This window comes from Chionomys nivalis, chromosome 19 (genome assembly GCF_950005125.1).
Source record: "Chionomys nivalis chromosome 19, mChiNiv1.1, whole genome shotgun sequence".
NCBI lineage: Eukaryota > Metazoa > Chordata > Mammalia > Rodentia > Cricetidae > Chionomys > Chionomys nivalis.
Window position 1 is genome coordinate 11,374,022 of NC_080104.1, and position 16,141 is coordinate 11,390,162.

The 16,141-nt window shown below is 51.8% G+C and overlaps 1 protein-coding gene across 1 annotated transcript; it reads right to left on the reverse strand.

Annotated features, from left to right (window-relative positions):
• Positions 1 to 58: 58 nt before the first annotated feature.
• Positions 59 to 12,622, reverse strand: Pex6 (peroxisomal biogenesis factor 6). The gene is made up of 17 exons (XM_057751371.1): positions 11,709 to 12,622; positions 9,978 to 10,141; positions 9,552 to 9,635; positions 4,724 to 4,826; positions 4,516 to 4,649; positions 3,889 to 4,000; positions 3,327 to 3,535; positions 2,782 to 2,977; positions 2,515 to 2,591; positions 2,136 to 2,268; positions 1,858 to 2,063; positions 1,675 to 1,736; positions 1,396 to 1,504; positions 1,028 to 1,144; positions 829 to 906; positions 580 to 719; positions 59 to 410 (listed from the first exon to the last, which is right to left on the reverse strand). The coding sequence occupies exons 1-17, from the start codon at positions 12,588 to 12,590 to the stop codon at positions 274 to 276; spliced, it is 2,943 nt and encodes a 980-aa protein (XP_057607354.1). The 5' UTR covers positions 12,591 to 12,622; the 3' UTR covers positions 59 to 273.
• Positions 12,623 to 16,141: the final 3,519 nt, after the last annotated feature.

The following is a 16,141-nucleotide window of genomic DNA, read 5'->3' on the forward strand; positions in this document are numbered from 1 at the left end:
CACTCCTCCCATAATCTTGCCCTTTGCACCGCAACCTCTCACAACACCAGCAGGGGGCAGTATAGACTTTATTTTCTGTCACAGAATTGGTGCCTCAACACAGATCCCCAGGCTGCCAAGCTCCCAGGCTGCCAGGCCTGGCTCCCCTCTTGAACACAAGGGCCTCCCACCATGGCTCACAAGGGATCTCCTGGAGGACAGCAGCCTTCAGGTGACATGGCAGCAGTACCTTCAGCCATGTGGGAGGATGCAGACAAAGATGGCAGGCAGCTCCTAGCAGGCCGCAAACTTGCGCTGGATGCGCTTGTACCGGAGCAGCTCCTGCTCACTGACTGAGGGCTGCAGCCTGGCTGCGGCCTGCAACAGGTCCTCCATGGTGAGCAGCAGTGCTGAACTCCCCAGCTCTAGCCCTGAGGGTGACAAGGAAGAGTAAGGCCAGGGCCAGCCCTAGCTGAAGAACCAAGGCCTAGGAAGGAGAGCCCCGGGGAGGTACCTTCCTGCTCAGCTGTCCCTCTGAAATTCAGGGCCAGGCCTGTCTCCCACTAGCTTTTGGGAGCTGGGGCTGGCAAGTGGGCTCACCTTCCTCTAGGTCTCGAACCCTGCGTTTGAGGGCAGCTGTCATGGCATCGGAGCAGAGGGCATAGAGGTCTGCACCCGTCAGCTGGGGCGGGCAGCAGTCAAGCACACTCGCCAGGCTCACAGAGGCCTCCAGCTTGAACCTGTTACACATATGCCAGAAATGTTAAAGCTGGCGTCACCTCCCCCGTCCAACGCCACACTGACTGGCACACTAGCCACCCAAGGCCCCAGCCCTTTGACAAAGCGTACTTGCGTGTGATGGCACTCAGAACACGCAGCTGGGAAGCGCGGTCCTCACTTGCCCCTACAAACACCAGCTTGTCGAATCTTCCAAGAGACAGAAACAGTGTCAGGGCTGCCAGCCATGAGAGGTGACGAATATACAGAAGAGAGGTCAAGAAACAAGCCCACACGAGTCTGGCTGGGGAGAGAGGGCCGGGACATCTACCTGCCAGGCCGCAGAAGGGCGGGATCCAAGAGGTCCGGTCTGTTGGTGGCTCCGATCACAAACACGTCCCCAGTACTGTGAAGTCCGTCCAGCTCAGCCAAGAGCTGAGACACCACTCTGAAGGGAGGGAGCAAAGGCCAGAGTCCCTGGTTTGCCTTCCGGCCTCCAGCGCTTCTCTTTGAAGGCTACTTCAGCAAGGTCCTCGCTGAGTTCTACACATGTGCATCTCAACATAGGCAGCCCTCTGCAGAGCTCCGCCCACAACTCTATGTTGTCTGGATTGGAAGGGCAGACCCCCAATCTGAGGACTAATCTCATATCCCTCCCATGCGGGACCCCAGACTCCACTCCCACTCTGAACCCCTGACCTGTCCATCACACCTCCAGAATCTCCGCTGCGCCCCCGGCTTGGAGCTAAGGAGTCCAGTTCATCAAAGAAGATGATGCATGGAGCGGCGGCCCTGGCCCTGGCAAACACTGAGAAAGAGGCTCCCGGGAGAGTGGTGTTGGGGAGCTTGCAGCCAGGGGAGAAGGACGGGAGGTGGAGCTGACAGGTCAGCTCAGGCAGCTGCCCAGCGGGGCTGCCCAGCAGCAGCTGGGGGAGGAAGGTGGAGAAGGACCCGAGGCTCCTCTCCCTGCTCACTCACCTTCCCGCACATTCTCCTCACTTTGGCCCACATACATGTTGATGAGCTCTGGTCCCTTCACACTGAGCAACAGAATGGGTGAATGAGACAACCAGACGTGTGCAGTGCATACAGCTGTCCTCTCCTCCCTGCCCCCCAAGCCTGCTGCAGCCCAACCCCCACATTTCCCCAAGCCCTGCCCACCTGAGGAAGGTGAGGCTGCACTCTGTGGCCACTGCCTTGGCCAGGAGGGTCTTGCCTGTGCCCGGAGGCCCATGCAGCAGAAGGCCCGATCGCCTCAGGCCCAGGCTTAACAGCTCAGGGTGTTCCAGAGGGAGCTGGATGGTTTCCAGGATCTCCTTCTTCACATCCTGCAGCCCACCCACATCGTGCCAGGACACCGAAGGGATCTAGGAGACAGAGGAGTCCAGGGAGTGTGCAGGAAGGCAGCGCCCACCTCACCTTAAGGACCTGGCTCTTACCGTGGGTGCGCCCACAGCTTGGGAGTGAGCAGTTTGCAGTTGGTCTAAGGCCTGCCCAAAGTCCTCAGCACGCAGGGGAAAACCAGCGGCACACAGCTCCCCCTCATCCTCCTCACTCAGGCCACCTGCCAAACTACAAAGAGAAACATGGGGTTGGGCTTACTCCTGGAAGACAGCACAGTGAGTTCCAGGGAGGCCAAGGTGGAGAACCTGTCTTAAAAACAAAACAAAACAAATAAAAAGGACCAGGCCAGCGGGGCTATGGATTAAGAGTGTCACAAAACAGAACAAGAGGATGAGACAAGACCAGCTCTCTGCAGGTTCCATTGCCTTCTCCCCACCTTGCCAGTCACCCTCCCCTGTGGTGAGTTCCTCTTACCCTGAGGCTCTGATCCTGGCGCAGGCTACCCGGCTGGTGTGGGTCAGAAGGGCATAGAGGTCCCCTACCACAAAGCCCTAGGGAATTATACAAAAGGACACATGGGCATGGCGCAGCAGGCAGAGCCCGTGGGGTCTGGACTCCAGCTGAGCAGAGGTTTTGGTAGTTTCCTGTCTCACAGGACACCACCTCACGCAGGACCAAAGTTCTACGTGTGACAATGAAACTATGATCTCCCAGAGTCAAGGCACCTGAGGAGACACTCACCGCACAGCGCCGCGCCAGCTGCAGCAGGTTCACCTCCTGGCCCAAGGGAAGGTGGCCAGTGAGGGTCTGCAGGACACTGAGCCGCTGCTCCTCGGACAGCACTGGCACCTCCAGCTCATGGGGAAATGCTGTGTGCACATCCGTGGGCAGGTCCTGTGCACGGCTTGTGGTGGCCACCACCATCAGAGGAGGACAACTGCAGAGGAAGAGGCACATGGCGTGAGAACATGGCTGGCAGCTCGAGGGATGGGATGGTTGGGGTCAGGATCGGTGGAGATAAGTGCCATCCAAAGTCCCAGTACAAGCTGTGAGGACACCACGAAGGGGGATCTGTGCGTCACAGGGGGAACTCACTGAGGACAAGGGCTTCAACCTAGTGTTTCCTCCAAAATGCAAAACTGCACCTCCTACCTCTGGAGACTCCAAGAATTCAGCCTCGGGACAGGCAGGTGAGATTTGAGAAGCCCACAGGGGTGAGGAAATGAGGGATAAAGGGCTGAAAAGACTTAGAAGGGGCTCCCCCTTTGTCACCCCTCTATAAATACCTGTTGGGAGGGTCCTCATCAAGGAGGAGGTGACGCAGTGTGGCCACCACGCGGGCATCCTCGTCCAGCCCGTCACGGTCCCGGCCCAGAAGGTCCACGGCTGTCAGCAACAGGACGGCAGGCCTGCAGCGGCGGGCCCGGGAGAAGGCAGCCTGCAGCTTTGTCTCCACAGCCCCACTACTGTCTGCACAGAGGCTGCAGCAGGGCACCTGTGGAAGACACCAGATGGGTCTGTGAGAAGGGGGAGGCATGACCAGGGCAGAGAGGTGGGGAGTCAGAAGCAGACCATCTCTTCTGTGGAGAGCAGGGATGGGAGAAGGAGGGGCACTAGCCAGCTCTTGCTTTTGTTCACCCTATCCTTCCATCTTGGGATGGGTAGCCTGGAGAGGCCCTCTGAGTAGCTGAGCATCATGGGTGATATGCGAGCCCAGACTACTGGGCTCATGGGGTAGGACTGCTAGATGGTATGAGGGAATACAGAAAGAGAGAGAGAGAGAGAGAGAGAGAGAGAGAGAGTCTGGGCTGAGGGAAAGTGGTTAGGGTTTTCTCCAGAGGCCCTCACCTTCAGTAAATGGAGCCCAAGGCGATTACATGCAGCCGTGACTGCTGTGGTCTTTCCACTGCCTGGGGGGCCCCGAAGAAGCACACAGCTGGCTCCTGTGAGCAAGGTTCCTCTGCAAGTAAGGAATATACACTGTCCCCCACTTTCTGCCAAATGTTAAGACCCCAGCGACACAGAGACCCTTGGACTTCAAAAGTACTGTTCTTCCGTGTGCCTCCCTAACCCCCTTTAAGGTTGTCTCCACTCTGAAGTCATCTCTGGTCCTCATGCAGAAGCACCGAGTGCACTTTGCGGACACAGACACTGTGCCTTCGGTGACATGCAGCTCGATAGCTCTGGTCTGCAGAGCACAGGGAAGACTTGGAGTTTAGACTTGGGTCACTAGAATAGAACAGGGTGTTCTTTGGGGACAGATTGGTAAAGGCCAGGATGGATCATGAGCTCCCCAAGCAGAAAAGCAGACTCTGAGAGAGCCACCTGGGAGTCTGCTGGTGGCTTGGATTGGGTGTCCTGGCTGTGGCCCCCAACCCCATGGTTATCTATTGGGAGTTATTTCCCCGGATGCTGCCCCACAGGGATGCTCTCTGAGCAGGCCCTTCTCACAGCCTGGGTTTACACCTCACTCACCCAGGCTGCAGGCGAGGCTTCAGGACAGTACAAAGCTCCTTCACCAGGGCTTCTAGGCCTGGAGGAGACAAGCTGTCCCAGGGAGTGGACCTTCCCGAAGGCAGCAGTGGAACACGACTCAGGGTAGAACCTGCCTGCGAAAGGTAGAAGCCCATGGTGCTGCAGTGCTCCTCCCCCTTGGCCAGGCCTCTCCCACCCGATGCCTTACCATGTATAAAGAGGTGTGGGTGGTATCCGCCAGGAAGGCACTGGCTGGTCCATCTGGGGCTTCCCCAACTGTTTTCTTCACTTTAAAAAACACCTCTGGCCACCTGTAAGAAAGAGGGCCAAGGAACCAAGACCTCGAGTCCACATCTGCCTCTCTGCAAGAGCAAGTGGCTTTCTCTTAAAGGACTGACTGAGGAGCAGCACAGGAAGTACCCTGAGGCTGACTGGTGGGGGCTAGAGGAGGAGGAAAGCAGATGGTCCTCTCTCTCTGACTGGACCATAACACATCTGAGGGCAGCTGTGTTTACCTGTCTGCACCGTATTACAGCCATCAGCTCCAGACATGTCCTAGCCGCCCACTCCGAAAGGTGAAGCCACCATCACTAAGCACTGCAACCTACGGCCACGTTCCCTGGCTTCGGAACAGTCTCTCTCCTATACCTCTGTGCCAGGGTCTGGATCTCAGACAGAAGTATCCCTGGTTTTGATTCAATAATTCAACAAACGCTAACTGAAGTTAGATTCCTTAATGGTGCCATCTAACTCTAGTCCTGAGACAGGCAGGCTGCGCTATATGAGACGAGTGAGTCTCTACTCTGGAATCACCTGTGAAGCTGTAGAAGCGAATAATGTTCGTGTAATCTGAGTCCCTTTGACAGGCTGGGGACCACCAGATCTGGGGACAGGGAAAGAAACGGAATGATGACCAGTGGGCAGTTTGTGTGGTTACCATAGTCCAAGAATTAGAATTGTTTGCACAATTTTGTAACTACAACAAGAACCATCGAGTTATACATTTGTTTTGAAAGAGATCTTTCTGTGTTTTCTAGAATGGCCTCAAATTCATAATCTCAAGTGACTCTCTGTCTCAGTCTCTTTAAGTAGGTAGAATGATGGGTACGTGCCACTATGATAAGCTGAATTGTACACTTTAAAAGAGTAAGAAAGGCCTCAAGTGATGGCATACGCCCTTAATTTCAGCACTCTGGGGGTAGAGGCAGGTGGATCTCTGTGAGTCCGAGGCCAGCCTGGTTTACACAGCAAGTTCCAGGACAGCTAAGGCTACATAGAGAGACCCTTTCTCAAACTCCTCCACTCCCAAAACGCATAGTTCAGGTCTTCCTATTTCCGAATCACAACTCTCTGTCTCTCTCCCAGGTGGCTTGGCAAACCAAGGCACTTACGACCAAGCCTGACCTAGTTCACTTCGGCACATCCATGGCAAGAGAAAACTGACTCCTACAAGTTGTCCTCTGACCTCCATAAGCTCCCAAACACACGTTTTATAAATAAATAAATGCAGTTAAAACTATTACTTCATCCACTGAAAGAACAAGACCATGGAGCACAGGCTCATCCTGATTCCAGTCCGGTGGGTCTGCATGTGTTGGGCACCCATACTTTATGCATTCCGAAGGCATAACCAGGGCTAAGCAGCCACACCCAGGGTCACTGGGAATCAGAGGTACTTATGCTACTAACGGGGAAGAGGGAAGTGCAGAGAGCAGCTAGTAACTCAGTCTCCCAGACAGAGACATGATTAAATACTCCCCCCTTTACTTCTTAGGCAGTGAGACACCAGGAACAATTATACTCTAGGCCTCTCTGAGACCCTTCAGGATGAAAACCCCTTTACTCAAAATGTCCTATCGTTGCCAGGTTGCCCACCCTGGCAGCAAAGGGGAGTGGGAGTGCTTTAAAGCAGAGGTGTGTTATAAAGGGAGATGGCTCAGCTGGTGAAGGACTACCAAAGCCAGCATGACGGCCAGAGTCCAGAGTCCCAGAACACATAAGAGATGGATGGGTACAGCCACCTGCCCATAACCCCAGCAAGCATAGGACAAGGAGACAGGGACTCCAGGGCAAGCTGGTTAGACTGACCAGACCAGCCTAAATGGAGTTCCCAGTACAGTGAGACTCTGTCTCAAAATATAAGATGGAGAGGAATTGAAGACACTTGATGCTGACCTCGGGGCCTCCACACACGCGCACCTCCACACACGCGCACCTCCACACCCATACTCACAAACACATACCCAATACAAATACATTTTTTCTAAGCGTTATGGTTGGCAGAAGCTGTGTTCAAAACAAAAACATGAGGGAAAGTATTTGCTGTGTATCCAACCTAGAGCTTGGTGCATGCAGGTGGAAGTTCAGTGTCTGAGCAGAGTTCTAGTTCAGAAAACCATGCCTTCTATAGCTGAGTGTTCAGCCTCACACCTCTGTCACACCAGAAATCTCGTCAGTGCATCCTGGAAGCAGTGCACAGGGAAGTAATGGGGGATGGTATTGGGGGGCGCTCGGAAGGGACCACCTTTCTCAGCGGAGGGTGGTGCTCCACTTCAGGGATCTAGACTACCAGAGCATCTCTGAGGGAACACTGGGTTGTGTCCCGAAACACCAGGGAGCAGGGGCTTGGGGGGCAGTGGAACTGCTAACTCCCAGGTAGCTCTGGTTGAAGCACAGCACAGGAAAGCTGAAGAAGGCCCATCAATGACGGGGTTCCTTTCTAGGGAATCCAAGGAGTTCCCTGGGTTTCCCTCACGGTGTCCTTGACCTCACCTGCTTACTGTCCCAACCTTTCTTTCCCTGAGCTCTGCTCATGAAGAGCTCTGTGCTCAGCACCCAGAAGCCAGGCAGGTTTCTGGAGCTGGGTCAGTGGCAGTCCAGAGGATGATCTCTTGGTGTGTCTCGGGATATCCCACCCCCTGCTTCCTTTGACAGTATGAAGTGTAGGTGGGCTTCAGTTCTACAGAAACTAAGTCAGGGCTGCGAGTTTAGTTGGTGGAATGCTTGCCTAGCCTAACCAGTGTTACTGTGAATCAGAGGAATTCGAGTCACTAACTGGGAAGAGGCTGAGTGTGGCTAGCAGCTAGCACGAAGCCCTGGCTCTGTTTGAAACCACCACAGAAACTGCGTGTGCACATCTATAAACCTCGGGAGTCAGGAGGCAGAAGCAGGAAGATCAGAAGTTCAAGGCCATCATTCACATGTTGATTCTAAGATTAGCCTGGGCTACATGAAACCCTTTCTCAAAAAATAATCAAAGCCAAAAAAAAAAAAAAAAAAAAAAATCCAAGTCAAGTTGGGCATGATGGTACATGCCTTTAATCCCAGAATTTGGGAGGTAGAGGTGGGCAGTATCTGTGAGTTCCAGGCCAGCCAGAGATACACAGTGAGATCCTGTCTCAAAACAAAACAGCTAAGTCAGGCATGGTAATCCTAGTACTCAGGATTGGGGTCTGGAGAACTACTACAAGTTCAAGGTCATTCTGGGTTGCATAGTAAGTCTGAGGCTACTCTGAGCTACAGAGTAAGGCCTTGACTCAAAAATACACCACCACTGTGAGTTCAAGGCCAGCCTGGCCTACAGAGCAGGTTCCAAGACAGTCAAAGCTACACAGATAAACCCTGTCTCATCATTACCACTAACAACCACCGCAACACCACACACAGAGCACTGACTGTTAGGCATTTGTTAGACAAGAGAGCCAGAGGCAGGAGAGACTGCTAAGCAGCAGCCTAGATGCCAGGCACCTGATGTGGACTAGGGTTACTATCATAGGGCACACCAGGCACCAAGAATCAAGCTCTGAATGCTGACAAAGACGAGCCAGGCTTTCCTGGCAGGCAGGGTGTCTATCTCTTGGCATAGGACACAGCATGAGGTAGAAAACCTAAAAGTTGTGAATGATTGTTGTTAAAAGTCGGGCTAGCCTATCCATCATCCGTGCTCCCAATGAAAACACGAGGGGAGTCGTCCTCCCTTAGAGTCTCTGGCACTCTCGAGGGTTTTCTTTGCCTTAATAAGTCTTTTATTTTATTTATTTATTTTTTTGTTTTTCGAAACAGGGTTTCTCTGTGGTTTTGGAGCCTGTCCTGGAACTAGCTCTAGTAGACCAGGCTGGTCTCGAACTCACAGAGATCCGCCTGCCTCTGCCTCCCAAGTGCTGGGATTAAAGGCATGCGCCACCACCGCCCGGCCCTTAATAAGTCTTTTAAATAAACCTAAAAACAACAAAAAGCAGGGAAGGGTAGCAAGATAGGTCAGCAAATAAAGGCACTGGCTCCCAAACCTGATAACCTAAGTTCTCTTCCCAAAACCTGTAAGGTCGGAGGTGAGCTCCTTCTCCTGAGAGTAGTCCTCTGACCTCCATGCATGCACTGTGGCACCCATGTGCATGAAACCATGAGTGCACACGCATGTGCTCAGACTCTGACACACACACACCACATGATAAACATAAGGGGAAAAAACACTACAGGAAATGGGAAACAAGTCTAGAAAAGATAGAGGACTACGGCCTGTGGTACAATCACATTTTCTTCCTTTATAGAAAGCCATAGTCCTCTCTATTCTTTTCCCCATGAAGAGTTTCATGAGACCCTGGCTGGCCTTGAACTCATGACCTTCCTACCTCCATCTTCCAAGTGTTACAAGCACAGATGTGCACCACCATCGCCAACTTGTATGTGCTGGGGATTGAACCCCGATCCTCCAGTCAAGCCAGGCAAGTACTCCACACTTAATGCAGCTCCACTAAAGTGTTGTTCATTGTGTGTGCACGCGTGCTAGGAATCAAACATACCCCCCCCCATGCTAGGCAAGTACTTCTCCACTACTTACACCCCAGCCCTAGGCAGTGATTCTTAACCTGTTTTTGGTCATGTCCACTTGGGAACCAGAAGGAGTTTTTTCCCTCTCTCCAGCAGGAACAAACATCCCTTAGCACAAAAACTGTATTCCATACAGATTGGGCGGAGACTACGCGCTGGCTGCACTTGGCTTACGACTCTTGACTACAGATGAGGAGGCAGGTGCGTACCTGGGCAGTTTCTCCAGGCGTCCTTCCAGAGTCTCCACTTGCCCAGCTGTTGGTACACACAGAACATCCCCTTCCTGGACCACCCTGCAACAACACATCAGTGGCCTCAGTCAGCTCACGGCGGCTGTCAAGACCGTACCCGACACACCTGGGCCTATTCCCAGTAAGACCAAAGCTTCCAGTTATCCTGGAAACAATTAAGACTTAAATTGAGTTGGGGTCAGAGACTAGAGATGGAGAGTGCGCCTGGCTCTTTTGGAGTGTTCTTGACCAAACAGTCCTATTTTCTTAGAGTGTTCAAGCCAGCTCATGGCCATTCCAAGGCTCTCTGACACAGTAGTGGCTGGCTATAAAGCCAGTAGCCCTGGGGTACCTGGACCTGAGGAACAGGATGGGAGGAGAAGGACAAGGTGAGAAGAGGCTAACCTGGGTGTGCGAAAGTGCCGGTAAAGAACGCGGTCATAGTTCCCACTAGCGCTGTAGTGAGGTGAGGACACAATTTCAATGTGTAACTCTCTAGCAAACGGAGGCTCAGCCAGCAGTGAACAGCTTCCTCTGTCTTCAGGGCTGTTGGAGCCTTCCGAGTATCTCTAATGGAGACAATTACCACTTTACAACCTCCAAGGTTTCACCCTTAGCAGCCAGTGTCTACATCTGCCTTTTGTGTTTACAATATCAAGCCTAGCATCCAGATGTCGCCAAACTGCATATCTCTGTTGTCCTTAGAAAACCAAAAGTTCTCCTTCTAATGTCTACTAAGAAGCCATGTTTACTCTTTGTGATTCTGGTTCCAAAAAGTTATCTGTAAAGAGAGACTTTCTGGGCCTTTCTTTGAAAAATGTCACTTAGCCCAAAGCCAGTGAGGGGCAAAGAAATGCATTTCTGTGAATCCTGTTTGTTTTTGAGACAGGGTTCCAAGGAGCCTATGGTGCCTATGTTGGTGGGAGAGCTCTTGAATTTAGTCTTCCTGCCTCTCCCTCCCAAGTGTCGGGATTACAGGCAAGCATCACCATGCCCTGCCCCAACAAGCTCTGTGAATGCCACTAGGAAGCTGCTGGAATTGGTACTAAGCGTTCTTTGAGGAGATACTGAATTCTGGCCATGAGAAAAGGATATGGTTTTGTTGTCTCTTTCCACAGCTCAGGCTGACCATCAACTCAGCGATTTTCCTGCCTCAGCTTCTCAGTTTTCGGACTATGGATATGAGGAACCACAGCCAGCTTTAGATACAGCCTTACCGAGCTAAAAGGCTGTTTCTTCAGTCAGAAGGAACCCACAGCCACTCACTCACAGAGGGACTTCTCAGGGGACTTGTTGGTGTGTTAGGAATGGATCCAGAGCGCCTCAGGGGCTACACAAGTGCTCTTTCACTGAGCCACACCCTAGCCCCATCTCACAGTATCAACTCCCAAGTTTCTACACTGACGGACGTGTGCTGTTTCTACATAACCACTGGGCACCTGAGAGGGGTTAAACCAACTCAGGAACTGGTGTTGTTTTAGCTAGTTAACTAATTTCAAGTATACTTATGCTTAGAAACTAAACTGTATTGTGCCCCACTCCCAAGCACAACTGTATTTTTAAAAGTAAAGGCAGAAACCAAAACACTTCAAGATCTCTTAAATATATTTAATAAGATAGTAAATACCAGATACCAAAGATAACAAAGAGCCCTTTCAAGGAATTTACAATGTGATTGAGGACTAGACGGACTATGTAATCATAAAAAGCATAAGATAAATATCCTAACAAAGACTCAAACGGCTAGAGGGGGAAAGAAATGATGTTAAAGTTATGGCACCGAGATCATAAAAGGATTTAGGTTTTCCTTTCTAGGTAAAATTTTATCAGACAGAACAGGAAGTCAAGGAAAAGCATAAGGCGAATGTAGCAACCCTGTTACCGATTAGCGTAAGCAAGCATATGCACATCTGGTACTTGGCAGTGAACCTCACCTTTCACCTAACCACACGACAGCTCTTCCTATGAACCACTACGCTGGGGAGACACAGTATGATAATACAGAATGTGTAAACAAGGCCAAGAGACCGTATTGCAAAGTCTAGGACTAAGGCACAGGGGACCTAAATTCTACAGCTAGCCTTCCACATCAGTTAAGGCAGGTAAGGGAGCAGAGGAAAAGGAAGCACTCCTGACCTGAATTCTGAGCTCTCCCACTTCCAGGGGGTCACAGCCGAGATTAAAAGCCAGAGTAGGCGGCACAAACACCAGTCGGTCAGCAAGTGGCTCTCCCAGCTGCCCAGAGCTGGGTCCCAGTCTCTCGGACAGGTCCCAGCGAGGTTCTACGACCTGTACTTTAGCCAAGTGCGACTGGGAAGAGTCTGGTATCTCTCCGACCCGGGCCACCCATACCCACTCGCCCTGGAAGAGCCCGAGACCCCGGAGACAGCTTCGGCTCACACCCAGTGCGTCTTCAGTCCCTCCCAAAACTCCTTTAAGTTGCCGGACCGCGTGGGAAACGGCAAAGGAGGATACCACGGGCGGGGGTGGGGGATGGCTGTGGTCACTGCTCTCAGGGCCCAGTTTGGCCCGCCCGCGGAGCTCAGTTACTGCCAGCCGCGTCCCTGGGCCCAGCAGCCCTTGCAAGGCCGGCCGCGTCTCCAGCACTCGCGAACCGGGCACGGGCAGGATCTCCCCGCGGCGCACCAGCAGCGGTCCGACCCGAGGCCCAAGCCCAGGCCCGGGAGACGTGCCGAGCAGCGCCCAGCCTAGCGCCGGAGGCCGCCGCACAGGCCGCGCTCGTACTCGCGCCCCGGGGCCTAGCGCCAGAAGCCGCAGCAATGCGCGGCTCACCAGCAGCTGCGGAGGCCCGGGCCCGCGCTGCTCGTTCTGGGGGCCCGGAGCTTCCAGGGCCGCAACGAGCAGCGCGGGCCCCGCAGGACTTTCGCTCGCCGGCCGCAACGCCAGCACCAGGCCCAGCCCTGTCGCAGACCACGGGCCCCCGGGCGGCAACAGCACCGACAACGGTGGCGTCTCAGTCGGGAAGGGATCCAGGACGCGTAAGACAGCTAGCGCCATGGCCACTGAGAAGTGAGCGCCTCCACTTCCGGAACTGGCCACCGGAAAACTCCCGGGCGCGAGAGGCGTTTCCGCTTCCGGTAGGAAAGTGGGCGGGGCGTCGGTGACAGTCGGCCGCTGAGAAGGTGGACTGTGAGCCGGCTGGTTCGACCGCCGCCTCCGTAATCGCCGACGCATGCGTCCTTTGAGTCTGCATTGAGAATTTGCTTTTGCTTTTCGGTAGGGGAGATAACACCCTCTCACTTAGCATGCCCTGTAACCCGCACTCAGTATTTTACTGATCAAGAGTAATTGGTGGGGCTGGAGAGATGGTGGGACTGGAGAGATGGCTCAGAGGGTAAGAGCATTGCCTACTCTTCCAAAGGTCTTGAGTTCAATTCCCAGCAACCACATGGTGGCTCACAACCATCTGTAATGAGGTCTGGTGCCCTCTTCTGGCTTTCAGGCATACACACAGACAGAATATTGTATACATAATAAATAAATAAATAAATAAATAAATAAATAAATAAATAAATAAAATTAAAAAAGAGTAATTGGTGTGAAAAGTGGAAGGAGTCCCGTTGTTTTGTTTTTTTTTTTTTTTTCCTGAGGAAATCTTAATTTGTCCCACTCAGCTGTAGGCGCTGAGGCTGAGGGTTGCGGGGAACGTTGGAAGAGGGAGTGGCCGGACTATAAAACTGTCCCAAACATGCTTGTACTTCTACGTATGCAGTTATGTAGTGGCTGCTGACTGAAGTACTGCATGTGATTTGTGTAGTCTCGTTTGGTGCTGCCACATCTGTCCCCACACAGCCGACACAGAGCCCCCAACGTTCCAGCGGCGTGGGTCTTTCATGTTCACTGTCCTGCTCCCACCAAACTTTAAGATTGAGCAGTTCACCCTTGCCCTCCAACCCGCTGCTCTCTGTCCTACTAACCCTGGGAGACCCACTCTGTTTCTTCCGCAGAGGAGGGAAGGCAAAAGGAAAGGGTTGGAGGCTTCTGTGGTGGGACCTGAGCCAACAGCTGTACTGTACTTAGATTCCATCTCTGTCTTCAAACCTCTGCTCCATTACAGTCACTGATAGGTCACATTTCTAATTAACAGTCACAAGCCGGGCGACACACGCTTTAATCCCAGCACTTGGGAAGCAGAGGCAAGTGGATCTCTGTGAGTTTGAGGCCAGCCTGGTCTACAAAGCCAGTTCCAGGATAGCTAGGACTGTTACACAGAGAAACCCTGTCTTGAAAAAACAAACAAATGCATTTAATCAATCTTTTGGATGGTGGCTGTTTCCTTTTTCTGAATCTTGTCTTGTCTTCCAGCTACTGTCGGATTCTCTCCCTTTCTTTACAGTTGAGCTTCTTGAGATAGTATTCTGTTTTATACAGCATACATTCTTGAAAAATCGGAATGTCAGACATCTGAAGGCTGAGTATTAGAATTACATGTATTAAGATGTCTTTATCCCCAGAAAGATGACAAAATACTTAGATTTCTAATTATAGTTCCTGGAAATACCTTAGTTCATAAATCGAAATTGGACTGGGGATGTAACTCAGTCAGTGGAGTGCTTATTTGGCATTGGTGAGGCCTTGGGCTTGGAACCGGGTCTGACGGTACACTCCTGTCTTCCTAGATTTGGAACCGGGTCTGACGGTACACTCCTGTCTTCCTAGATTTGGAACCGGGTCTGACTGTACAGTCCTGTCTTCCTAGGTTTGGAACTAGGATTGACAGTATACTCCTGTCTTCCTAGCATTTGATAGGTAGCGGTAACAGCTACAGGGTGAATTTGAGCCAGCCTAGGATACATGAGAACTTGTCTCAAATGGAATTGTCTACTCTCTTTTTTGTATGTGCATGTGTTCATGTGTAATCTTACATATGCACATATGTGAACATTCATGTGGAGGCCAGGTGTTAAGATCAGGCTGTGTGACAAAACTTTTCCTGGGGAGACACAACACACGTCTTCTCATGCCATATAGGGATCCCACGACAGACCAAGGCACAGACACCAACAAACGCCAGCTTGGTGAACTAACGAGCTTTACTGCAGTCGCTTACGGGAGTGTAAGTGAGGGGTTACTTACATGAGCGGAAATGACCTAAAGACAGCTGCGTCACCAAAGCTCACTCAAGAACTGGGAACCTGGAGCACACTGCACAGCATGCAAGCAGCTCAACAGTTTTGTGTGTGTGTGTGTGTGTGTCCTTTCCGGATGCCTCAGTTGGTCCTAACCTTTTCGAGTCTGCTTGGCTGGTTTGTGATTCTTTTCCACGCAGTTGATCAGGTCTGAGAGTCGTCTTTGCAACTTGGCTTCAGTTCTGAGAGGGTCGCCCAGATTTTGTGCCTTACTCTGGCAGGGAGGGGCCTAGTGAATCTGATCAGTTTCAGGGACTTCCTGAAGCTGTTTTGAGTTGTTTACCTTCCTGTTTACAGAGCTTTCTACAGGATGAAAATTTTGTTTTGTTTTGTTTTTGAGACGGTTTTTCCGTGTAACTCTGACTGGCTGGACCTTGCTCTGTAGACCAGGTTGCCCTTGAGCTCACAGAGATCCACCTGCCTTTGCCTCCCAAGTGCTGGGATCAGAGACATGGGGCACCACTGCCGGGTCAGGATGGGATGTTTTATTTGGGGAGGAAACTGTTTTTGCTTTGTTTTGTTTTTGATTTTTCGAGACAGGGTTTCTCTGTGTTGCTTTGGAGCCTGTCATGGAACTAGCTCTTGTAGACCAGGCTGGCCTCAAACTCCCAGAGATCCGCCTGCCTCTGCCTCCTGAGTGCTGGGATTAAAGGCGTGTGCCACCACCTCCTGGCATTGGGAGGAAACTGTTATGGAACACAAGTGTCTTCTGAAATTGCTTTCTACAATTTTTTTTTTTTTTGAGACACGGTTTCTCACTGTACCTAGAGCTAACTGATTTCGCTTGCCTGGCTGACCAGCAAACCAGAGGAATCCTTTTGTCTCTACCCTGTCATTGCAGGGATTACTAATGGGTGACACCAAATCCCAGGGTTTTTAAGTGGATGCTGGGGTGGCCTCTTGAATACTGAACTCAGGTTCTCAGTTCTCATGCTTTTGCCACAAGCACTAATGATGAAAATGACTTCCTTATCTTTTTTCTTTTTTTCCCAGACTGTAATAAGCAAGGTTTACTTAGCATAATACAAACTAGTTTGGAACCCGTCTCTAACACCCTGACTCAGCGAGGTAGAGAGGAGTTGGAGCTCCTCTGCTTCACAGCTCTTCTTTCTCCATTCCTGAGGGCTGGTGTTTGGCTCACTATGTATGATCCTTCCTCATCTACCTCTCAAGGACTGGAATTATGCTCTACCATGCCTGGATTTCTCTGAATTGTTTTTCTTTCAGTTTTTAGCGACAGGGTTTCTCTCTGTAACAGCCCTGGCTGCCCTAGAACTCAATCTGTAGACCAGGCTGGCTTCGATCACAGAGACCCGCCTACCTCTGCCTCCTGAGTGCTGGGATTAAAGGCGTGTTTCACCAGGCAGTGGTGGCGCAGGCCTTTAATCCCAGCACTAGGGAGGAAGAGGCAAGCGGGTC